The 27,125-nt window shown below is 34.8% G+C and overlaps 2 protein-coding genes across 2 annotated transcripts in view; both read right to left on the bottom strand.

Moving 5' to 3' along the window:
• Positions 1–6,523: 6,523 nt before the first annotated feature.
• On the bottom strand, positions 6,524–7,392 carry LOC128204424 (germ cell nuclear acidic protein-like; the record flags this gene model as incomplete). Its single annotated transcript, XM_052905840.1, has 2 exons — positions 6,524–6,765; positions 6,798–7,392. Coding segments are annotated over 2 exons (837 nt in total), but the record flags the coding sequence as incomplete, so codon positions are not given.
• An 18,824-nt stretch (positions 7,393–26,216) lies between these two features.
• The window catches only part of LOC128205572 (angiopoietin-1-like), a 26,076-nt gene continuing 25,167 nt past the window's right edge, over positions 26,217–27,125 (bottom strand). Inside the window, exons 7-8 of the mRNA XM_052907305.1 lie at positions 27,093–27,125; positions 26,217–26,776 (exon numbers count right to left, since the gene is read on the bottom strand). The exon at positions 27,093–27,125 is cut by the window's right edge and continues 132 nt beyond it. Of these exons, the coding sequence (XP_052763265.1) occupies positions 26,526–26,776; positions 27,093–27,125 (284 nt within the window). The 3' untranslated portion in view covers positions 26,217–26,525. The remainder of the gene's footprint in view (positions 26,777–27,092) is intronic.

Below are 27,125 nucleotides of genomic sequence, written 5' to 3'. Positions count from 1 at the left end.
GAGTTTATGAAATAAAGGTTAAAGAAAAATAGTCAAGATGTTAGACATAAATCGAAACCGATTTCTTGATTTGCCTTTGATCACGAAGTTTTTATTTATCTATATTGATGCGTGTGAGGTCTGTTTGTAGTGTTTGTTTGTCTGTATATCTCGTTTGGTGTTGGTAGGGTACTTACCGTGTGCCTTCTAAGGGTTTGTATTTGACTTCTGAGCGTGTTCCTTTAGTTTTGATTGTTAAGTTGATTTTGTCAAAAACTCGGTATACCTTACTTTTCAACACAATAGTTTCAAGTTTTGCAACGTTTGAGCATAATCGAAAAATATACTTTGGCAATAACACTAGAGGAATAGGAATGTTCGAAATGCTCAAAACAAAACTATCATGATAGAAAAGCTTCACAGTTTTTGTCTCGCTCTTTTCTCTCTATCAAGCTGCTGCTCATGGTGTTAAGGCCGTTATGTTTGTAGAATATTTGTTTTTATAATTCGGAGTAAAGTGATAAGACGTATAACTAATTTATGAAGTAGGAAATGTTAATATGCGATGGAAGTAAGAAAGTAGAAAAAAGGAAGAAATGGAAAGGAATTAAGGAGATGAGCGTGTCTGTATACATTCACAAATTAATTGACTTAAGTTATAGTCTGTTAGCTTGCACTAACACGATGGCATTACAAGAAGGTATAAGGGATTTTAGATTTCTTTAATAATTCTAACATTAATCTCATGACGTATTTAATTTAAATACTTTGTGGGTACAAAAATACCAAAATGTGCCACCTTCATTTACCCCATGTAACTAAAATTATTCAGTGGAAAGTCATGTTCAAACTTTAATTATTACATATAAAGAGCGAAACCCCTGGAATGTTACCATACAGTAAAACTAAACTCTTATTCAATCAGCTTATTCAATTAGCTACCTTTCTTATATTTAATAAGTATTTTGATAGTTGGGATAAGACATGTTTTGTCATATCAATTGTTTAAATATATTTTCCGAAGGTTAAACTAAGCCCTCTCAGACAAAACATTATGAATCATGTTATATGCGGGTTTACCCCTTTTGCTTTTGGAGTCCAGAATACGCATTAGTTTTAAAAACTGGTATCCGGAATAACATTTAATAGTTAAAATAATACAAACACCTTAATGATACTTTATGTTCTAATATTTAATTCATATCACGGCATATTGCGTCATGCTATATAATCGACAGCTACAGCATACGTGTAACGAGACCACATGTAATAATGTAAAGACGGGTTATGGTCATGATAAAAGACAATGTGTATTCACGTTACGTTTAGAAAACTTTTGGGACTCAGTAAGCTGGAAAATAATATATTTCCTGGATCTGTATGCGATAACCTATAATCGTGTTCTAGTAAATATGTACTACATAACCGTTCCTTTACCAGCAGTAACAGATTATGTAGTATTGGAATATTATATAAACCAGGAGCGAGCGAAGGCAGCAAACAGCTTTTGAATGCGACCGAAAGTTCAGCTTAGTCGTTTTTCAGAATCGCATGAGCTCATATACCAAAACAAGCTACACCAACTATAACTACACAATCAGGGCCAGGATATTGAAGCTATATCAGTTAAAGGCCGCATGGAATTCCCGTATTATGCATCTCTTATTTTGGTGATGTATCTAAGTCGTCAATGCGTACTGTTGTATTTTTATTTAAATAAAGATCGGAGTTTTTTCTCTAAACCAGCGTTATCATATTTCATTTTATTATTAAATATACGTCACTAGAGGCGGATCCTTGACGTTGGTGAAAACAAAGATGGAGCTTGCCCCTTGAGTCAAACCATTTAGGTTGAAAATGCAGTGGGGTTCGGAGTCGAAAAACCGACGTTTGTAACCTTAAAAATGTTGCCATATTGACGAAATGTATGTTAATGTGAATTATTTCATAGCTGTCATTTATGACACAACGACCAACATTGATTGCCAGTCGAAAACTGATTTAAAGATTTAAAAGAAAATATAAACCTTTGCAATTAAATATTACCGTGGCATGTCACCTAGAAGTTTGCTGCAAATATATTTTGATATTGAGATAAAAAAAACAAGAATTATTATAAATTGATGCATGCATTGCCCTGTCAATAAGTGGCAATTTTATGAGATTATCGGGGGCATAAATCGAAGTATTTGTTTATTTAAGTTAAGCCATACATAAACAATTTAAAGTTTCAAGCTAAAGGTACGACACGAATAGTTAACACTGCTTTATAAGTAATGTGTTTCAATAAGTGTTACCAAATATATTATTCACAAACAAACAAAATAACTAGCACTGGTTTATTCCGTTAAACAACTTCAGGACAACGGATTGATGGTAAACGAAACAGAAGGAATTTGGCAAAGCATGCAGCATAGTACACATATTATTTCATTTTAAAATACGTGTTCTCATTTGTAAATTAATGATATAGCATAAAGCCGTGAACACAGACGATATTGAACAATGATTAACGGTGAATGATGACAACATATTGGAGGTAATGATACAATTTAATTTCTAAAATAACTAATTAGTAACTGCGAAATTTACTTTTAATTTCACTGCATATTGTTTGCCTTCAGGCTTTTTCTGTGAACAATAACAGAAGCACGTCAGCTTGAATAAGAGTAGCACCAAAACTGGTTCAATTAATAATGCTTATATAGTTTTCTGCTCCAGCACCCAGTGGAGCATTGTATCCAGACAATTCCCCGGAATCGAACGAAACAAACGTCATAAAACTGGAACAGTCATACCTGCCTATTTGTACTGTACATATGTGAACATATATTACACTATTGCACTCACACAAATATTTATTCGTTTTTATTTCGTTCTCATAATTTAACAGAAACGAAATTGATATTTCATAGGAAAACTGCCAAATTTTAATCAAATGACGTTATACCGGAAACGAGATGAAATGACGTCATTGCATTTTCTTACATGTATTTTGTATTGCATGGTCTTTAATTATTTTAAAAGTTATTACTATATTATGAAAACAAGTTATTACTTTTAGTATTTTTCTAACTAAACTAAAGCACGTTCATGTTTCACGTCCAGATGGTATACAACTACTAATCCGATGACGAATAAAATAAATAAAACATGACATTGGTAATCATGCAAAGAAATAATTAACAAAATGAGTGAAAGTTAAGGTTGTCTTGCAACACAAAGACGGAAACGTAGTCCTTTAATCTTAAATGTTCAATTTCAAAACTATATTTGCATTTTGAGTAGCAACGCCCGATATAGAGGGAGTACTGTAGTTCCTGGCTTGGATCCTAAAAGAAAATGGAATAAAAACTTAGCTAAATACTGTATAGAATACCAATAGGACCGCATGGCCAACCAATATCTGTCTTCTTTGTGATGACGTATAATATTTTGTATTTTTTTCGTGTTTCACTTTTTCTTTAACAAAATTAATTCAACTTTTTAGAGCTTAATATGTACTTTTTTGACATCAAAAGGTCGGTCCAAATGATTTAACATTAACGTTATTAATTAAGATGAACTGAACTAGAAATAGCTCACGCACGACAATAATCAATGATATTACAAGGTATTATATTCAATTAAACAAAAAGCGTGAGAGTCAGAGTCACTTCGCTAACGTTTTAAATTCAGTTTTTTGTGTTAACAAAATGTTTCTTTTGTTTCCACATTATCATTTACCCAAGAGATGTAAAATAGGACAAACCTATGTCATGTCATTCATTTTAATTAAGTACTTTTACATGCACTTCCTTAAAATTTTATGACAGCAGAAATCTAAGTCCTTTAGTCTATTATTGTGCAAAGAACAGCCAGTACCAGTGTTGCATGGCAACTGAGTATTCGTAAAATTAAACGTTTTTATTTAAAAGTACAACATAGCATTTGCTAACTGATATCTCGCTTCTTTCGGTTAAAGAAAGACTTCAAGTAAAGGCATAGTTTATATTGTATTGCCATTAACAGTCGAAAACGAAAGTACAAACGTTTTAATGTGAAAATAATACAATCAAGACACATTTATAACAAAATAACCTTAAATAAAAAATTTGCCTGATAAAGTGTATGATTAAAATGCTAATTACAAAACAACATCTTCACATTTAAGTTATGTTTTAATTATCATCCAAAGAAAAATATCGCTCAAGGCTGTACCGCATTTTGTTGTTTTGTATTTGAACAAAAGGCATTAAGCTTAACAAACAACATATTGCTGATAAAATTGTCAAAGACAGTTTCAAAACATGCAATGTAAATCATATGAAAGAACTTTGTGTTAAGGATTTGTAACTTATTTGGAAATAGGTATTATCTTAAATAAACCTTTTCGTTTAGAACAGCGAGGATTTTTACAATTATTTTTCAACCTGATAATATTTATGTCAAATCCACCTAAAACACTAGTCAAATGAATTGTATTATCGGTGTTTTTCAATATAAAATGCTGATAACAATTACTAAAAGTATATTGAAAACTAACAAGGAAAGTAGTCATCAATTCAGGAAAACAAAGCATGAACAAGACGCACTTGGTGAGAGCTCAAACGGCTAGGATGAAGCATTTATAATTGAAGAATGTAAATTATAATGGTTCATTTACACGGGTGCGAAACAGTGACTCTAGCTCTTTTATGAACTGTATATAAAAAGAGCCAATGACACTTTCGAGCTAGAGCAAAAGAACGGATATCATCATAAAACGTAAGTATGACCCGTTATTTTATCTAATATCACAATTGTGAGGGCTTATTTAAGAAATCGGGGAATAAAGTGCCATATAAATATGTTTAATCTTCACACGTATTTCGGTTATTTAATATATTGTTTATGGAGATATAAGACCGATTTTTTCATCAAATTCATGCAGCTCAATCCAGAAAAAGAGTATAAACATGCTTATTCCGGTAAACAGGCGGTCATTTTTATTCCCGACAAAATCAAAGCACTCGATAATGCTGGTTTTAACTAAAATGTAAGCTTCTTGAGTGAAATTCAGCTAAAAATTGGTGAAAATGTTCTACTTTCGTTTGTAAACATGCACTGCATTCCCCGATTACTTAAATAAGCCATCATACTTGTGATATTAGATAAATTAAGTTCACTTGTAATAGCGGTCTACCTGTCAGAGTGCAGCTTTAAATATAACAGTTTAGTAACGTGACACTGGTGTCCTGAAAAATGTTATGCAAGTTATTTTGTTGAACTTTTGACATTATAGTATAGGATTGTATATCTCCACAGTTGTAATTTTCTTGTTTTCCATAGATAATTATAGTTATTATGGTTCACCAGTAATGATACATATTTCCCACAAGACGTCGCCAATTCCTATTCAGCGCTTGCTTTTATGCTTATGTTTCATGACAAATGAAATAAACACAAATCAACATAGTATAGCACTTCAACAAAGAAAATATATTAATTATGGTTGGTTTTGTTTATTTTGCCAATTGGTATAATGCCAATATGCCTACACTATTCTAATATCTGGTTTGATAAACAGGTTTATTACAAGTAAATGGCTAAGTTTCTTTTAGTTCTTAACACAATTCTAAGGTTTATGCAATAAATCACAGGCATTTGAAGTAATACAAGAAAACACAAACAGCGTTGAACGTAATATTTACATGATAACAGTTACTGTAACAAACAATACAAATTGCCTGATGCATCTGATCGGGATCGAACACACGACCTCACGCTGTACAGGTGGACTTCCCGAAATTGGCGGTGTTACAATTGGCTGTGAAGTCACCCGTTCGACGTTTGTAAGGTATCCCCTTGACTTTTTTATAGTTAACAGTGTTTCAGGTGTATGGTTTAGGACAGTATTACTGGAAAGTTATGTTCAATTAAATGCAATTAACATTTGACAACGGATTTCAATGGTATGGGAATATTGTGACAGCTTGTCCACCATACGTTATTATTACCGGCTTACTGCCATATAAAATGCGCGTATACTATTGTTTTTTATCAAAACAAATGTCCGGGTTGAGGGTTAATTGTGTGAAGCTATGTTTATCTGAAGCACACATATTTATTGGCGTATAATGTATACAAAGAGCATTTATATGTTTAGAGCATATAACCCGTATAGAATATATGCTGTAATGTTTTAACTGTAACTTTATTGACAAAATAGTTACTAATAGGTACTAATACGTTTGCGTGTGTGCAAACATGTATTTCCTTTTCTCAAGGACATTTAAACCTATGTGATATTGTGGAGATTCAAATGAAAACAAACAACCATACTGCTCGTTTACAAACGCATTATGAAACATTTTTTATAAAAAACAAAAACAGGCAAGAAAATAATAAGAGGAATTTCCAGATTCTCAGAAATATTTATTTTCTTTAAAATGGGTGAGTGCGATCTCCTTATTAATGTTCATAATATCGTCTGCAAATTGTCATAATTTTGTCTCATTTGTATTCTGCCTAAATTATGTTACAAAAACACAACTGATATCATTCAAATACAGTTTATAAAACATCAGATACTTAAGTTGACTAATTGCAATGCCAATTTTACACCACACAGAACTATACGAAATTGCTGTGCAAGATTAAATGTGAGGCCCCTACATTCGCATGGTTTCGATGTGGTAGTGGCGTTTAACGCTAGAGTCAATTTGATCCCCTGCGTCAATCCGACAAAATCTGTCTGCCAATAAGAAAAATCATCATCATCATCATCAGCAGCAGCAGCATCGTCGTCGTCGAAGTCGTCGTCGTTTTACCACCACCACCAGCACCACCACCACCACCACCATCATCATCATCATCATCAACATGATCATCATCATCAGAAGCAGCATCAACATCATCACATGCATCATCATTACAAGCATCATCATCACAAGCATCATCATCACAAGCATCATCACATGCATCATCATCACAGGCATCATCATCACAGGCATCATCATCATCACAGACATCATCATCACAGGCATCATCATCACAGGCATCATCATCATCAATGACATCATCATCACAAGCATCATCACAGGCATCATCATCACAGGCATCATCATCACAGGCATCATCATCATCATCATCATCATCATCATCATCATCATCATCATCATCATCATCATCATCATCATCATCATCATCATCATCATCATCATCATCATCATCATCATAATCATCATCATCACAGGCATCATCATCATCATCATCATCATCATCATCATCATCATCATCATCATCATCATCATCATCATCATCATCACAGGCATCATCATCACAGGAATCATCATCACAAGCATCATCACACGCTTCATCATCCCAGGCATCATCATTACAGGCATCATCATCACAGGCATCATCATCACAGGCATCATCATCGTAGCCATAACAAAGGGTAAATTACTTGAAAAATGTATAGGTGTCCTCGTGTAAGGTGTCTATCGCCCAGGTTCAGTCTTTCAACTCCATAAAAGAACGTGATATATTTGCATATATAAGATAATGACAATTAATAATTTACAGCAAACATAACGAGTAATTTAAGTCGGCAGTGATCAGTCAGATAGTTCGCTAAAGACCCTTGTTATTTCTATCATTTTTTATTAACTTTTAGGCCTAGCAAAATGTAAAACAATAGCATGTCTTAAATTTTTACTTTTGTTGTGATAATTTATTAATTAATAAATGGTTTACGTTATCTCTACTGTTAAACGTTTAAACGAATTTCCGTTTAAACAACAACAATAAACTATTACCTGCATCAAACCACATCTGGTTTGTTTTCGATATTTTGATTATGCATTGAAAGCTTTATAACTTGATGTTAAATTGAGAATTTGGTAAGAAATATACTAGAAATCTGAATTAAATCCGAATGAAAATATATACATGACTCGCGATTAGCAATTTTGTTATGTTTTATTTAAATAACTCCGGTAGTGTTTGCATTAACAATTATGTCGCTTCTTAATAAACAATAGTACAAATAAACATGAAATTTAGTTACCTATATTCAAGAACAAAGTTTCAAACAGCTGTGAAACTATCAGATCTGCCCAGTTGCGAGCATATTGGATTCATGTGCAAATATTGGATAAACAAATGCTCATGTTATATATAGGCTATCTGTTGTATTATAACATATATAAGATATGGTTAATTTTCTTTGAATGCAATGTGCTCTTCATTTTAACAAAGCTATTACATTTGCTAAATATGCACTGAGTACACCAAATATGTTTAATAAACGTGGGGTTCAAGATTTACACATGGCCAACTTTTGCAACCTTTACTAATTTGATATTTTTTTTATAAAGAACAGAACAAAACAGAAATATTATTTTTGACTTAAGTATACACAGCTCATCGTCACATTACACAAATATAAACATAAATATAGAATACACAAACACATAAACAATCAAAATTTATATAGTTTCATGTATAACACGTTTTAAATTATTTTTGTATCAATGACAGATTTTTCAGAAATTACTCAAAAATGGAAAGAATAAAAGAAAAAAAGGAAAACATCAACCAAGTTACACACAAATCAGCGTGCATGATGGTTGATATGAAAGTGAGAATGTTAAATATATTATTTAACACATAAACCTTGAAAATTGCGAAAAGAAATAGAATAAGACATGAAAATAGAAGCAATATTGCCGGTTATAAAGGAACCTAATACCAATAGATTGGAGATACATCATGTGTGATAAAACAACAACAAACAAACATGTAAAAAAGAAATACTAAGACATATACAGCTCGTCTTGTTTTTGGTGATAATTCATGAATAAAACAATTCGGCATTGTTCTTTCTTATTTCAAAGGTTTTAAGAGAAAAAATTGCTAATTTAACAAGAAGTGATTTATTATCAGTTTGAAGTAGAGAGATAAACTTAGCCATACTAGGATGTTCTGAATGTATCTGGGTATAGAGTTTCTACGAACATCAGCATACATTGGACATTTTAAGACAAAATGGTACTCGTCTTCCAGATCGTTTAAATTACAAAATGTAAACTTTCTTTCATTTCTTACAACGTTATTATGTCTCCCAACTTCAATATTTAATCTATGTGATGATAATCTTAATTTTGCAAGTTATTGTCTGTACTTAATGTTGTCCAACTTATAAATATAGCTTGAGACTTCGAATGTGTCTTTTAGTTCTTTGTATATAAATAATGAGCTACAACTTTCCATACCCACTCTCCAGTCTGAAATATAAATATCTCGTAGCCTATTTCTAATCAAAGGTACAAAGACAGTCATATTTACTGATTCTGGATAAAGCCACACGTTATGAAATTCCAAATGCTGTAAAACATCTAGAACATTTGAGGCCCAATTTCTAACAGTATGCTTTGCATCTATCTCTCTTATTATTTACCGATAGTTGTCCTTAAAATACAATTATCAGTTTTGCTAGTGAATAGTTTGATAAAATATTTAATAATACGAATACATCGTTCGATATATAGCGGAAACCGACCTAGCTCACTGTATAAAGACAATGTATTTGTAGACCGTTTTACTTTAAGTATCCATTTACAAAATCGTTTTTGCACTCTTTCCAAGCACTCATATTTCCCAAATCCCCAAACTTCCGATCCACAATTAAGTATAGACACAACATATGAGTCAAACATATTAAACTTAATTTTAACTGGAACAATTGTATCTTTTACAATAGAAAATAAGCCATTCATTGATCAAAGAGCTTTTCAAGCTAAAGTTTCAGCTGCTTGAGCAATAGAGACACCATTACTACACCTAGGTAATTAAAAGAGTAAACTGTTTCACCATCGACACCGGCATATTTCCATTTGTCAGTTCGTGAAAGTCTACCACCTGTTTTTGACAACAATGTTAGTTTTTTCAACATTCACTGTGAGTTTCCAACGATTACAATAAGTTTTTTTCAGGTGATCAAGTGATTCCTGTAAGCCTTCTTTTGATTCTGATATTAGAGCGGCATCGTCAGCAAACAACAATAAGTAAATATTAGGTTCATCAATGGTGAGCTCGGCGTTGGTTGCTTGTTTCATATGTAACTCAATGTCATTTAAAAATAGGGAAAATCAGATCGGGGAAGTTATCTCCCCTTGAAATAATCCCACATTACTATCAAAGAAGTCAGACAATGTACCTACATGTTTAACACAAAGCTGATTAGTGAAAACGTTTAATTCCTCAACTTCGAAACCGGCCAATAAATTAAAATTATCTAATGAAGTAAGTAAATAATCCACTAAACTTTGTCCGTCATGTGTCACGCACGTGAAATTCCCGGGGTCATTGAATAGACGACCATTTACAATACGTGTATTTGTAGCCTTACAAATGTCAAGCATGCAATCTCCAAAACGATTCGATATAAAATTATGTGATCGCCTAGGCGTGAGAAAATCTATGTATATAACGTCATCGTGGTCAATACTACGATGTATGTAATCTCTTTTCTGACGTACTCTACTATTTGTATCGCCAGTAATAACAAACCTATACGTAAGTCATAGTACGAATACAATGACACAGGTCAGACAGTATACGAACTTATTTAGTTTAGTTAAACTAAGTTTGTAGCTCAGAAAAAAATAAATTGCAATCTGAAAGTGTTTGACTTATACAGACCGCTTAGCCGAGTTGATAGATTACGAATGTTGCAAGCATGGATTTTCCAGTCCAATCACCGTACTTTCCACACTCTGAATGGAGAGTGTAATTAAAAAAAAATGTAGTTCGGTACAAATCAGTCCTCAAATTAGCCCCGTCAGAACTCATCTTGCAGCTGATATGTGTATATTATATAATACTATTGGTCCCATCCTAGGCAACTCCGTCCACCATCTCTAAGCTTCAATGTTGACTTAAAGCTGCACTCTCACATAATTACCGTTTTGACAACTTTGTTATATTTTGTTTGTTTTAGAATGAGTTGATGTTTGCGTAAATGTCTGAAAACAAGTGGTTCAATACTGCTGACAAAAGATCAGATCGCAACTTTACAAATTTACGTTTAAAAAATGATGATTTATCTTCAATTACAAGTCAACTGACATATCGATAATAGTCTGTTAATAGATCGATTATATAATCTAAGTTTGATGTTTGGATAGTATTTCAGTTTCAAGCGCAAGTGTTGTTAAGACCAGATTGTTACTTTAATATAATATGAGTTAGTTAAATATACAATACTTTTGAGATTGCTTCTTATGTTATACAGATTTTATATGGTTATCATATGTTTGAGCTTTAATTTGTATTGTCTTAAGGATTAACATTATTACTGTAGCATCCTTTAAGTATAACATTTCATTTGCATTGTTGACCCTGTACCTTGAGCCTATCGGTGCTTAAAACGGTGTCATATCTCCGGCGGTGTCGTACGAATAACACGTGAATTCGTGCTACCAACAATACTCGTGCACTTCATGATTGTTTTGGCGGTAAAATCATAGCATAAAGGCCTTTGTTAGGCGTTAAGGAACAAACTAATTAAAAAGAGTTAAAATGTAAATTAAAAAGAGTTAAAAAAATGTTTATGACATCGAACTTGTGAACATCGGACTAGCAATTGTAAATTGGATATGTGACCAAATGTTGAACTAGAATATTCAGAAAGTGTTTACATCTGGAAATAAATTCATTACTTACTGTTCATTATTGAGGATATTTACTGTGAATTGTTATTGGAATTTAAATACTAGTTAAAACTATTATATATATAAAGGAACAGTGAAAAATTGTATTTGTGGAATATGTATAGAGTTAAGACATAAAATCTAATGTGGCTAATATAAAATCACCGCTTCACACATCTCAAATATTTTTGGTGTGGTGGCGGCCATTGTTTTAGCCTACGATGTCCGTAGGCCACCCTAAACGCTGTCGTGTGAACTTTCGTAGATCTTCGAAAAACAGGTGCACGTTTCTTACTTAAGTGTTTAATGAAACGGCAAATATCTGGTTAATATACCTTCGTAAAAAAGTGAACTCTACGAAGTGTTCGTATGTAGTTTAATGAAACGGACAATTAAATTCACGTTCCAATTATTATCAAGCAATTTAAACATCTATCTCCCTACTCAGACAATCTTAATCTTCGACAACAATTTGAAATCATATACATTTAAAGGTCCATATTCAGCGAACTTATTTACCCAGTATGAAATGTGTCCCTGTCAATACTTCTAAGCAAATATCACCCAGCAAACACTGGACTTGGTTCCCTACAACTGAATTGTTCGTCTCAATATTGATTTTATGTTATTGAAATGATGACGCAAACAAGCAAGATAATCAGTTTAATATGGCCTTTGATGTTACGGTGAAAGGAAGTTTGCTGTACAGGTATGTGTTAATCCTAAAGACATCCTTAGGAATACGCATTTCCAGCATATCAAATACAAAGTTGCCTATAGATTTGTAAGGACCTCGTACGAGATGGATGGTGTTTTAAGTATTCAGTAAACGTAAGGTCAACGAGCGAAAAGTAAAATATCTTAAGGCGACTATAAATAAATTGCTTATGTTTCATCCCCATCCGCCACATCTTTTTCCAGCCGCCCTTAAATCTTAGTGAATCTTATAAAAATATTGAACAGGAGTCTGTATTTGCGTATCGGTCCGGTACGGTCATGAAACGGGGTTTATTCATACTTACGATGTCAATGTATAACATTTACATGTAGAAAAGGAAAATTCTTACAATCGTGTTTGTGGTTCGTCTAGCAACATATGATTCTAGTACCTTATTTATAAAAAGAGCATGAACACATATTCAACGGTGAAACAGTCATTCCAAAAAAAAGAATGTCACCCCCGCCCCACTTTTTTAAAAAACAAGATGAATATCTAGCAATTATTTTATATTGGCCTTATATCAAGAAATTTAATTGAGCGTTAAATCAGTGTTAGAAATGTAATTCAAACAAGCATTTATTGATATGTCAAGCCACATTATTTGTATCATTAAATTCCAAAATAAGGGAATCGCAAATCGATCCTATGATAAAAAGGCCCAAATGTTTCTACCCGGCATTATTATTTAACACGACTTCTCCTTCAGTTGAACTCTAGGCATTTGGACATCAATGTACCCCAAATTGATTTCATTTAACCGCATATGCATCACTCTATTTGCAATACAAACGTTGTATCAATCTTTACGACGCCTGGGACTAGATGTTTTAATATTTCTAAAATGTATCTTTAACTTAGAGGCCAGTTCATAAATTGCAAAAAAATGCTTTTGATATGTTCATTTTTTATGATAAAATCTAAAGAACGGTGTGTTTAAAAAAAGGTATACTTTAATTAATAACGAAGTCCTAAATGATAACGGCCCTGAATATTTTTCTATTTGAAAATAATAATTTTCAATACTAACCTTTCCCCGAATAGATGAAGGTTACACGGTACTATAGCAATTTCATATATGTTTCTCAATCTCCTACGCAGTAATCTCCCTTGGCGAGCAGCGACATAGGGAGTTTTGAAAAATAACAGTACGCTTAATTATTTGTTTTGCAAATTTCAAAAGAATAAAGTTCAGATTATTCCCCCATTATGTATAGCTTTTTTACCCGCGTTCAATTTACAGTCATGTGTGTTCACAAAAATAAATACAATAGTTTGAGTATTATCAATAATACTGTTCTTCGTACATATGTATACTTACATGTTATCATTGAAGTAAATAACATATTTTGTTTGGTGATCATCATGCATGTTTTTGCTTCTGTTTTTTATCGCGCCGAGTTGATGCTATGCATCAATTGTTTCGTGTTAGTTTTATATTTTTGACGTCCTCACTTCTATATAAAATGTAAGTGATTTTATGTCCGTCATAAGATATATTTCATATATATGAGAAGAAAAATATAGGCTTCTCTTATTACTTTCGGACCACTAAATTTATGGATCCAGTCTTTGTATCAGCTGAATGTTTTCAAGATGCAAGTAAATAAATTGAATAATTGCTTTTAAACGGGTTATCAGTTCCGTTTAATCAACTGATGGACCGGAACTCTAGCGGTATCAATAGTATTTCGCTTAACGTTGAGCTTGATCTTAACTTTTCGGATCACCTCGGCCATTTCCACTTAATCCAACCGCGGATGTTTGCCGGAACATCAGAAGAAGTAGTTCGTAAAAATTAAAAAAATAGTATGAATAAACTTAAGTATTTAACATGTATTTTGAATTACTAAATTTAAATTGATTGCTAATGAAGTTTAGTATTGCATAAATGATTAAAATTCCCGTGAGTAAAGTAATTATTTTTTACTGCTGGATTGAAAATACTACGCATTCTAATTGAAGTGTATTTAAATATAAATATATCTGAAATTGTAAACCGGCCATCTACATCCGAGGTTGTTTTGATTGAAAATGTCCGAGGTGTTCCGACTGGGTCTTAACTTAATGCCCGTAAGCACTGTTTCAGAGTTCCAATACGAAGCATTAACAAGGTTACTGGTATGAAGTTGGGGAAGAAATATAACTGTTCATTTCAACATAACAGGTAACATCTTAAAGGTAGTAACAATGAGTATTTCTTAAATTTAAACTTCTTCTTCGCTTCATTGATATATTTGCATTTTTTTAAAACTGCAATGGTTATATGCCCTGCTGGGAAAGTACAAATGCAGACACGCATTACTTAAACAATACTCCGACTTCAATATTTGTGTAGACAATTGTAAATTTTCGTTAATGGATCTTATTGGTGTGATCGATTCGTTAATACTCAAACAAAATTGTTATATGTATCGAAATGTATGATTATATGAAACTAGCTCTAATGTTTTGTAACATGACAGCGCTAAATCGAGTTCGCAGAGGCGGACGTAGACGCAGGATTACATTGGCCGGTCGTGTCTGCAATGATACACATCCGACACAAACGTACATAAAATTATGAAATTTGTACAAACATATACATACTACAAAATACAGGTGTCATTGCAAATAGAGTGCGAGCTATAGCCAAATCATGGTATAACCATGTAGTGATAATCACACTCATAGTTCATACAATATTGCTGCACGTCTGCTCTTGCAGCGGCTCATCTGCTTCATCCCCTTACAGATCTTCCGGTTTGGAATTATAGCTGATGCAGCATCTTAATATGGAGTGTGTGGTCGGGTATCATGGTTTCGGTCTGCTCCCTCAGGGGAACTTCCGGTTTGCTATCACAGATGCTTATGCATCGCAATACGGAGCTTCCGGTCCGTAAAAGTGGTGTGTGTGTGTGCCATCTATACGGATCCTAGGGGAAGAATTGCGTGCATCTTTCGGTATGGTATCACACCATCGCTGATCATGACGCGCATTTCCTGGTTCTGGTATCACGGGTTTTGCAGTATCACAAAGTCCGGTTTCATATAGTGTATTCCTATAATTTTCAATGTGCACGCGCAGATTGATGTCGTGTATTATCTTGAATCACTGTACACAATTTTCAGTGTGGTGTGGCGATTACTGATGGTTACCAGCACATCATGGCCTGAAATGATGCGCATCTGCATTTTCTGTATAACATCATCGCTGATCATGACGCGCACATTCAGGACTGGTATCACGGGTTCTGTAGAATCACAAAACGCAACTTCCGGTTTATTTTAGTGAATTCCAATGATTACAACGTGTTACGCCAGACGGTTTCGCGGATACCCTTGAATCACTGCACGCATCTTCCGGTCTAGTGTCGAGGATGCAGATAACACCCAGCACAACATCGCCTAAAATGGAACAATATGGTTTAGGACAAATAATGTATTATTTAGTGTTGTGTCGATGATCGATTATAATCCACAATTAATTGGAGAGGCCTATCGGGACAATCGACAGTGAAATTTGAACAATCGATTATAAAAACAAGTACCCGATACGGACTTATTTTCTTTTTCTGGATGAAATGTCAAGGTTTTACTATGTTAAGTTATATAGTCATGATTAATCTAGTCAAGTTAATGACTTTTGAAGAAAGTGTCAACAACTTAATCTCCCTTGACGGCATGTACGTGAAGTTAGCGGCCTGGGGGCGCGAAAATAGCGGCCTAGCGGCTAAACGACGTGAAGTTAGCAGCCTAGCGGCCTAGCGGCGTGACGTTGCCGGCGTAGTGGCCTAACGACTTTTTCATTTCTCTATTTCAAAGTAATTCTTAATGCGTTTTCTTGTAAAACAATGATATATCAAAGTACTTTATTCATGCATCAACATAGCGGCCTTAAATTGTTTTCTATTCAGAGAAATTTTCTACACGTTCCCTTCTAAAACAATGACGAATTTAATGTTTTAATGCAAAAATTATCACTCTGAAGCGATTATCATTATTTTTTATTCAAACAATACGATCAAGCAGTCAGCTATTTCACTTCACGCCTATCTTCACGTTTATTTGACGCCGGTACTAAGACTTAATAATATCATAGTATCATACTACCTTCAATCTCCTTAAAGGAGCTTAATTATGATTTACAAACAGTTGGGGCATTTGAGTCAGTATGGGATCAGACATATAACCACGGTTATATTTATGGGGATGTTAAACATTTAACCTCATGCATGGCCTACATTGGTTTACCATGACGTAAAAGCATGGTATATATATCATATAACCAACAAGTGCGCCATCTGGATTGTACAGAAAAGGTATTTAGCATAAAGTCACGAAACCTTGACGATTTACAAAACATTATCAATTGTCAAACATAACTTAAGTTTGAAACCTTTTAAAATTTTAATCAATATCGTATTGTTTCTTTGTAGAATACGCAGGAAGCATATATATCAGCAGAGTGTCATTTTTTTTCAAACAACCAAACGCAAATTAAATGTGATTAAAGCTGCACTCTCAAATAAGGAAAGTTTTGACATTTTCCTAGCTCTTGTTTCAGAATAAGCCGATGTTGGTGCCAAAGCCTTCAATTCATTTATATAAAAAAAGTCACAGTAGAACAGATCTGAATCGTTTGGAAAACTGTTGAATTTATATTTTTCTTAAAGCGCCAGTAACGCCTTTAGCCATAAAACATCTATTCTCGAAGGTAATTTTGAAAAACTGTCATCTGAACTTTTGCCACCAATTTGTATCGCTGGTTTCCAGATATTTACGCAAAAGTTGGCTCATTCCAAGAAAAAAATAAAAAAAGTAGTCAAAACGCTCCATCTGTGAGAGTTCAGCTTTAAGATATACACAGTAACAATGTTAACGTTTGTACTGAAATGGAACTAATTAGCCTTGATGTAGCACTTTCTTCGATCATGAAAATAACAGCATAGAAATATGGCGATACAATGTTGAAGATAAACGATAGCCGACGGTCAGCGGCAAACAGAGCACTTCGTATTTATAAAGCGTTTTATGATAAACCTATTTCATATTTCTTAGTCGAAGTTCCGTCAATACACAATCAGTGATCTAAAAACCTTTCTGAAATATTATAGCCGTGATCCACTAAGGTCAAAATACTTACGCTTATGTTATGTTGTCATTGCTTGCAGCCTGAAAGAAGTGTATTCCCGGCTGCTTCGTCATGAAAAAATAGTCCGCCCGCCATCATTGTCTCAGTAAACCCAATCATCTCCCTACACGGATACAGGGATCTGAGCGGAAAAAAAATCAAAACTAACATCCATACACCATAAATATCATTTGGCATATGACAACACGTGTAACCGCCGTTCCCAGTAGACAAAGGTTACACACAAGTCAATGTTGGTTAAAATTTGGCACATATTGCTAGGGGCAAATTGGAAACCGTATCAGACACGATCTGCAGAAAAAACAAAACGTACAGTTACAAGTTTAATATCCAGTTCAAGCCCAGTTTTCAATATTGACAGGTCGATCAAAGTATTTAGAGTTTTAAATTTTGGTTCAATCTTAGTTGGTCATTGAATACGACACCACTGATGTACATTTATATCTAAATACGACCCACTGATGTACATTTCTATCTGAATACAACCCATCTGATGTACATTTCTATCTGAATACGACCCCACTGATGTACATTTCTATCTGAATACAACCCATCTGATGTACATTTCTATCTGAATACGACCCCACTGATGTATATATCTATCTGAATACGACCCAACTGATGTACATTTCTATCTAAATACGACACCACTGATGTACATTTCTATCTGAATATGACCCCACTGATGTACATTTCTATCTAAATACGACCCCACTGATGTACATTTCTATCTAAATACGACCCCACTGATGTACATTTCTATCTAAATACGACCCCACTAATGTACATTTCTATCTAAATACGACCCACTGATGTACATTTCTATCTAAATACGACACCACTGATGTATATTTCTATCTAAATACGACCCAACTGACGTACATGTCTATCTGAATACGACCTCACTGATGTACATTCATATCTGAATACGACCCCACTGATGTACACTTCTATCTGAATACGACTCACTCCACTGATGTACATTTCTATCTGAACACGACCCCACTGATGAACATTTCTATCTGAATACGACACCACTGATGTAATTTCTATTTGAATACGACCGCACTGATGTACATTTCTATCTAAATACGACCCCACTGATGTACATTTCTATCTAAATACGACACCACTGATGTATATTTCTATCTAAATACGACCCAACTGACGTACATGTTTATCTGAATACGACCTCACTGATGTACATTCATATCTGAATACGACCCCACTGATGTACACTTCTATCTGAATACGACTCACTCCACTGATGTACATTTCTATCTGAACACGACCCCACTGATGAACATTTCTATCTGAATACGACACCACTGATGTAAATTTCTATTTGAATACGACCGCACTGATGTACATTTCTATCTGAATACGACCCCTCTGATGTACATTTCTATCTGAATACGACCCAACTGACGTACACTTCTATCTGAATACGACCTCACTGATGTACATTCCTATCTGAATACGACACCACTGATGTACACTTCTATATGAATACGACTCACTCCACTGATGTACATTTCTATCTGAATACGACCCCACTGATGTACATTTCTATCTGAATACGACACCACTGATGTACATTTCTATCTGAATACGACACTACTGATGTACATTTCTATCTGAATACGACCCCTCTGATGTACATTTCTATCTGAATACTGCCCCACTGATGTACATTTCTATCTGAATACGACACCACTGATGTACATTTCTATCTGAATACGACTCCACTGATGAACACGTCTATCTGAATACGACACCACTGATGTACATGTCTATCTGAATACGACCCCACTGATGTACATTTCTATCTGAATACGACACTACTGATGTACATTTCTATCTGAATACGACCCCTCTGATGTACATTTCTATCTGTAAACGATTCCACTGTTGTTCAGTTCTATCTGAATACGACCCCACTGATGTACATTTCTATCTGAATACGACCCCACTGATGTACATTCCTATCTGAATACGACACCACTGATGTACACTTCTATATGAAAACGACTCCACTGATGTACATTTCTATCTGAATACGACACCACTGATGTACATTCCTATCTGCATACGACACACTGATGTACATTTTTATCTGAATACGACCCCACTGATGTACATTTCTATCTGAATACGACTACTGATGTACATGTCTATCTGAATACGACACCACTTATGTACATGTCTATCTGAATACGACTCCACTGATGTACATGTCTATCTGAATACGACACCACTGATGTACATGTCTATCTGAATACGACACCACTGATGTACATTTCTATCCAAATACGACCCCACTGATGTATATTTCTATCTGAATACGACACCACTGATGTACATTTCTATCTGAATACGATTCCACTGATGTACATGTCTATCTGAATACGACACCACTTATGTATATGTCTATCTGAATACGACTCCACTGATGTACATTTCTATCTAAATACGACACCACTGATGTACACTTCTATATGAAAACGACCCCACCGATGTACATTTCTATCTGAATACGACCTCACTGATGTACATTCCTATCTGAATACGACACCACTGATGTACACTTCTATATGAATACGACTCCACTGATGTACATTTATATCTGAATACGACCCCACTGATGTACATGTCTATCTGAATACGATTCCACTGATGTACATTTATATCTAAATACGACACCACTGATGTATATTTCTATCTAAATACGACACCACTGATGTACATGTCTATCTGAACACGACACCACTGATGTACATTTCTATCTGAATACGACACCACTGATGTACAATCTATCTGAATACGACACCACTGATATACATTTCTATCTGAATACGACACCACTGATGTATATTTCTATCTAAATACGACACCACTGATGTACATGTCTATCTGAACACACACCACTGATGTACATTTCTATCTGAATACGACACCACTGATGTACAATACTATCTGAATACGACACCACTGATATACATTTCTATCTGAATACGACACCACTGTTGTACATTTCTATCTGAATACGACCTCACTGATGTACATACCTATATGAATACGACCCCACTGATGTATATTTCTATCTGAATACGACCCTTCTGTTGTATATTTCTATCTGAATACGACCCCACTGATGTACATTTCTATCTGAATACGACACCACAGATGTACATTTCTATCTGAATACGACCCCACGGATATACAGTTATATCTGAATACGACCCCACTGATGTACATTACTATCTGAATACGACACCACTGATATACATTTCTATCTAAATACGACACCACTGATGTACATTTCTATCTGAATACGACACCACTAATGTACATTTCTATCTGAATACGACACCACTGATGTACATTTCTATCTAAATACGACTTCACTGATGTAACCTCTATCTGAACACGACACCACTGATGTACATTTCTATCTGAATACGACACCACTGATGTACATTTCTATCTGAATACGACCCCACTGATATACATGTCTATCTAAGTACGACTCCACTGATGTACATTTCTATCTGAATACGACACCACTGATGTACATGTCTATCTGAATACGACACCACTGATGTACATGTCTATCTGAACACAACACCACTGATGTACATTTCTATCTGAATACGACCCACTGATATACATGTCTATCTAAGTACGACTCCACTGATGTACATTCTATTTGAATACGACACCACTGATGTACATATCTATCTGAATACGACACCACTGATATACATGTCTATCTGAATACGACACCACTGATGTACATTTCTATCTGAATACGACACCACTGATGTACATGTCTATCTAAATACGACTCCACTGATGTACATGTCTATCTGAACACGACACCACTGATGTACATGTCTATATGAATACGACACCACTGATGTACATTTCTATCAAATACGACCCACTGATGTACATATCTATCTGAACACGACACCACTGATGTACATGTCTATCTGAACGACACCACTGATGTACATTTCTATCTGAATACGACACCACTGATGTACATTTCTATCTAAATACGACACCACTGATGTATATTTCTATCTAAATACGACACCACTGATGTACATTTCTATCTGAATACGACACCACTAATGTACATTTCTATCTGAATACGACCCCACTGATGTACATTACTATCTGAAACGACACCACTGATATACATTTCTATCTGAATACGACACCACTGTTGTACATTTCTATCTGAATACGACTTCACTGATGTACATCTATCTGAATACGACCCCACTGATGTATATTTCTATCTGAATACGACCCTTCTGTTGTATATTCTATCTGAATACGACACCACTGATGTACATTTCTATCTGAATACGACACCACTGATGTACATTTCTATCTGAATACGACCCACTGATGTACATTACTATCTGAATACGACACCGCTGATTTACATTTCTATCTAAATACGACACCACTGATGTACATTTCTATCTGAATACGACCACACTGATGTACATTACTATCTGAATACGACACCGCTGATGTACATTTATATCTGAATACGACACCACTGATGTACATTCCTATCTGAATACGACACCACTGATGTACACTTCTATATGAAAACGACCCCACCGATGTACATTTCTATCAAATACGACTCCACTGATGTAATGTCTATCTGAACACGACACCACTGATGTACATTTCTATCTGAATACGACACCACTGATGTACATTTCTATCTGAATACGACCCCACTGATATATATTCTATCTAAGTACGACTCCACTGATGTACATTTCTATCTGAATACGACACCACTGATGTACATATCTATCTGAATACGACACCACTGATACATGTCTCTCTGAATACGACACCACTGATGTACATTTCTATCTGAATACGACACCACTGATGTACATTCTATCTAAATACGACTCCACTGATGTACATTCTATCTGAACACGACACCACTGATGTACATGTCTATCTGAATACGACACCACTGATGTACATTTCTATCTGAATACGACCCCACTGATGTACATGTCTATCTGAACACGACACCACTGATGTACATGTCTATCTGAACACGACACCACTGATGTACATTTCTATCTAAATACGACCCCACTGATATACATTTCTATCTGAATATGACACCACTGATGTACATTTTATCTGAATACGACACTACTGATGTACACTTCTACTGAATACGACACCACTGATGTACATTTCTATCTAATACGACCTCACTGATGTACATCTATCTGAATACGACCCACTGATGTACATTTCTATCTGAATACGACCTCACTGATGTACATTCCTATCTGAATACGACCCCACTGATGTACATTCTATCTGAATACGACTCCACTGATGTACATTTATATCTGAATACGACCCCACTGATGTACATTCTATCTGAATACGACCCACTGATGTACATTTCTATCTGAATACGACCCCACTGATGTACATTTCTATATGAATACGACCCCACTGATGTATTTCTATCTGAATACGACCCACTGATGTACATTTCTATCTGAATACGACCTCACTGATGTACATTTCTATCTGAATACGACCCCACTGATGTATATTTCTATCTGAATACGACCCCACTGATGTACATTTCTATCTGAATACGACCCCACTGATGTACATTTCTATCTGAATACGACCCCACTGATGTACATTTCTATCTGAATACGACACCACTGATGTACATTTCTATCTGAATACGACCCCACTGATGTACATTTCTATCTGGATACGACCCCACTGATGTACATTCCTATCTGAATACGACCACACTGATGTACACTTATATCTGAATACGACCTCACTGATGTACATTTCTATCTGAATACGACACTACTGATGTACATTTCTATCTGAATACGACCCCACTGATGTACATTTCTATCTGAATACGACCCACTGATGTACATTTCTATCTGAATACGACACCACTGATGTACATTTCTATCTGAATACGACCCCACTGATGTACATTTCTATCTGAATACGACCCCACTGATGTACATTCCTATCTGAATACGACCACACTGATGTACATTTCTATCTGAATACGACCTCACTGATGTACATTTCTATCTGAATACGACACCACTGATGTACATTTCTATCGTTTCTTTTTTAGGAATGGTTTTCGCTCACATCAGTGTTCTTATAGAGACCCTGCATTTCATGATAGTTTATGTTATGGTATGGTGGACATTTGCTGTAACGAGATGTCAATGATAACGCGTTTGAAATGACAAGGCTGGGACAAACAAACACAGTTGTAAACTAATGCAGTATTAGCCAAAGTTTGACTAACTGATTCATCGTTTAAGCCTTGATTATTAAGCATAGTGATGCTTTTAAATAGTTGACATTTTCTTTAAATGAATGCAAGAACGAGATCCCTGCTATGGGACAATTATATACATGGCGATCTACGAAAATGCAGTTGCTAACTAATGTTGCAACCAAAATTGTATTTACTGAATTTTCGCTTAATTTTAATATACCCTACCGCAATTGCTTAATGATCTAGATCTGATAAGCGCTTGCAGAGGCAGCCCCGTTCATGAAGGTCCCTCTAAGCCACCGAGGTCCCTGTCGCTACCAGCACATAGAGTTCAGAGAATATTCGGCTCAGATTTCTAGAAGGCGTCGAGTGCGCGTGTCCACCAAGGTTGAGCATCGAGGTATTCTACTTACAAGAACACCTGAACAAGCGCTACCAAATATAGACAACTGTACCATCGGTAGAGTGATCATGATTGTAATGTAATTAAATTCATAATGATGATTTAGCCATTGTTTTAGCATAATACCATTTATTTAACACGAAATGTCCACCTATACCTTATTTATCATTCATAATTTGAGAAAAAGAGAAATAAATTTCAACAGCAAAAACATGCTTTATAAATTGTTCACAATTGAAATCCACAAACTTAACCATCGTATTATGTTCTAAACATATTGTACCATAAAGGAAGCACAAGCATGTATACAACTTACAGAAAAAAATCAATAGTTAAACAGTTCATATTTATATTATACAACTTAGCTTTTTTTCTTTTTCGTCTTCGTCCGATAACATGCCAAACCGTCGGTACTAAATGTATTAGAAGCGAGTGTCACTGAAACAATGGTACAGACCGTTCAATCCCGAACGTATGGAGCACCTTTCAGATGTACCGTATTCAAAGCTCAATCACTTACACTATGTTATTACTAAATTGAAAGAAAAACATGATTTGTGATTCGCACATTGGTTAAAATCGTTCACCATTGAATGAATGTGGTGATAATTGCTAAACAGTGTGCTACATGCGTACACATTTATTTTTTGAATTTAACAATGTATCTGCGGCTATGCATTTAATATGTTCGTATTTGTATAAACCCGTCAAGTATTGTAACGTATTTAATTTGATTAAAACCGATTAACCCATGAAAACAGCCCACAGCCATGGTTACAAACAGTCTCAAAATTGAGTTCATATCAAAGTGTCCAAACTGATAATTTCCCTTCTAGTTGAATATTGGTGAAAACATTTGCTGGGTTAGATAACTATTTGACATTGTACCATAAGTTTGATTTTGTAAAGCGAGAGGATTTTTAAATGAGATGATTCAATACACAATTTGAAATGGTTTCCTGTCAGAATGTTAATAAGTGATTGTTTGAAGATCTAATCTGTATATTAAATGGAGAAATTGTTAATAAACTTATAAGAAAAGAAATATGTACATTTCCCAAACGATATGTTAATTATTCTTTTATAACAAAGATGTTTAGTTTGTGGAATGCTGGTATTAATCCTGAAAGCCGGACCGCCGTATGTTGAAATGCATATCTACCAGTACAAGAAATATATTTCCATAATATGTGTATACGTGTGTGTGTGTTAAATGTATGTATGTGTGTTTGTGTTTGTGCATGTGTGTTTGCGTGTGCGTGCGTTTGCGTGGGTGTGTTTGTGTGTGTGCGTGTGAGCGTGCGTGCGTGCGTGCGCGTGCGCGTGCGTGTGCGTGTGCGTGTGTGTGTGCGAAAAAAAGGGTTTTATACACAACATAGAAATGTTTAAGCATATATATATGTTTTTGATGAATTATGATAAATGTTGAAAAATAAATGAGAAAAAAATATGGCTATTAAAATATTTAGATAAGGGGTTGAAAAGCCTTCAATATAAGTGTTGGAAAGTCTAACCAAGCAGGAGTTGAAGAGTCTTTGATAATTGAAATTAAAAAGTATCCTTTTTGATAAGGGTTTTAACGATCTTGGGGTTGAAAGTCTGACAGCCACGGTTGTCGTGTGTAATAACAGTTTCGTGTTTGTTTGTTTCTTGTTCCAATTGATTATTCTCTCAGCGGCGGATCCGTGGTCTAGTGGTAGTACACTTGATTGTCAATCCAGGGGTCGCAATTTCAATTCCCAACTGAACCACTAAAAAAAACTAATCGTCCGGGAGGGACGTTAAATGGGAGTCCCGTGTTACAGTGCCATACACTGGTGTACGTTGAATAACCAGGTAGCTCTAACCAGGGTTTATTATGTCTGTGCACTATGCTCCGAAAACCTAAAATGACTAACAATCTTATCGGAGGACTCGCCGAACGGGCAAGGCCCGAGTGCGAGTATAAACAAGCTTACACGCCATTTTACTATCTCATACATCGTCATTGACTCTTTTTTGAAAGAGACAGGTTGACTCGTATGGGTATATTTTTAACATAATATCCTAATTGAAACAACTGTATTCCATACATGGAAACAAATAATAAAGACAATGGAATACAGAACACATACAAAGATAAACATGCATAACATACTTTTTAATATTGATTTTCTAAGGTTAAAAGACAATATTTGGAAAAATAAAGGAAAGGTTTGTTTAATTCGAACAGTTATAGTATGCACGTTTTATTCACCACACTTCTAAATGTAATTGTGAGTACTATTCACTTAATCATTTCTTTTGATCATTATTGTTGACGTTTTCAGTGACGACCATCGTCTGAAACTGTAGTAGACCATTCCGCCCAACCCGCGACCATATCCGGACCTCGTGCCCGGCGTGACGTACTCGCCGTTCAGGTTGATATACGTACAGCCGTTATACCACCATCCTCCATGGACTTCATCCCCGCAGAAGCTTCCCTTGGCAGTGAAGTCCGAGCCATTGTTATATCGTTCGAAGTCTCGCTCATAATCCCCTTCAACAGAAGTATATCTCAGACTAATAACCTTAACATGCTTACATTTTTACTTCAATTGTGTGTTTTATGACTTACCATTTTTAATTTAACTTTTTTAAAATAACAGGCTATTTAAGACTGATTAAAGAAAATACTAAGTATGCAACCTTCATATATATATATATATATATAATCATATATTTAATTGTAACAAATATATATATAAGAAGGTTATATATGTAACAAAACCATGATATCGCACTGCCATTATTGTACCCGTATTATTAAAGCAGTGGAAATACATGACGACATTTGAATCAATATTGGACCATACCGGCTGTTCCTGTGCCACGGCCACCGACATGGA

Source organism: Mya arenaria, chromosome 10 (genome assembly GCF_026914265.1).
Source record: "Mya arenaria isolate MELC-2E11 chromosome 10, ASM2691426v1".
NCBI classification, from domain to species: Eukaryota; Metazoa; Mollusca; class Bivalvia; order Myida; family Myidae; genus Mya; species Mya arenaria.
Note: the sequence above shows the minus strand (reverse complement) of the source record. Positions and strands in the feature narration are given on the sequence as shown.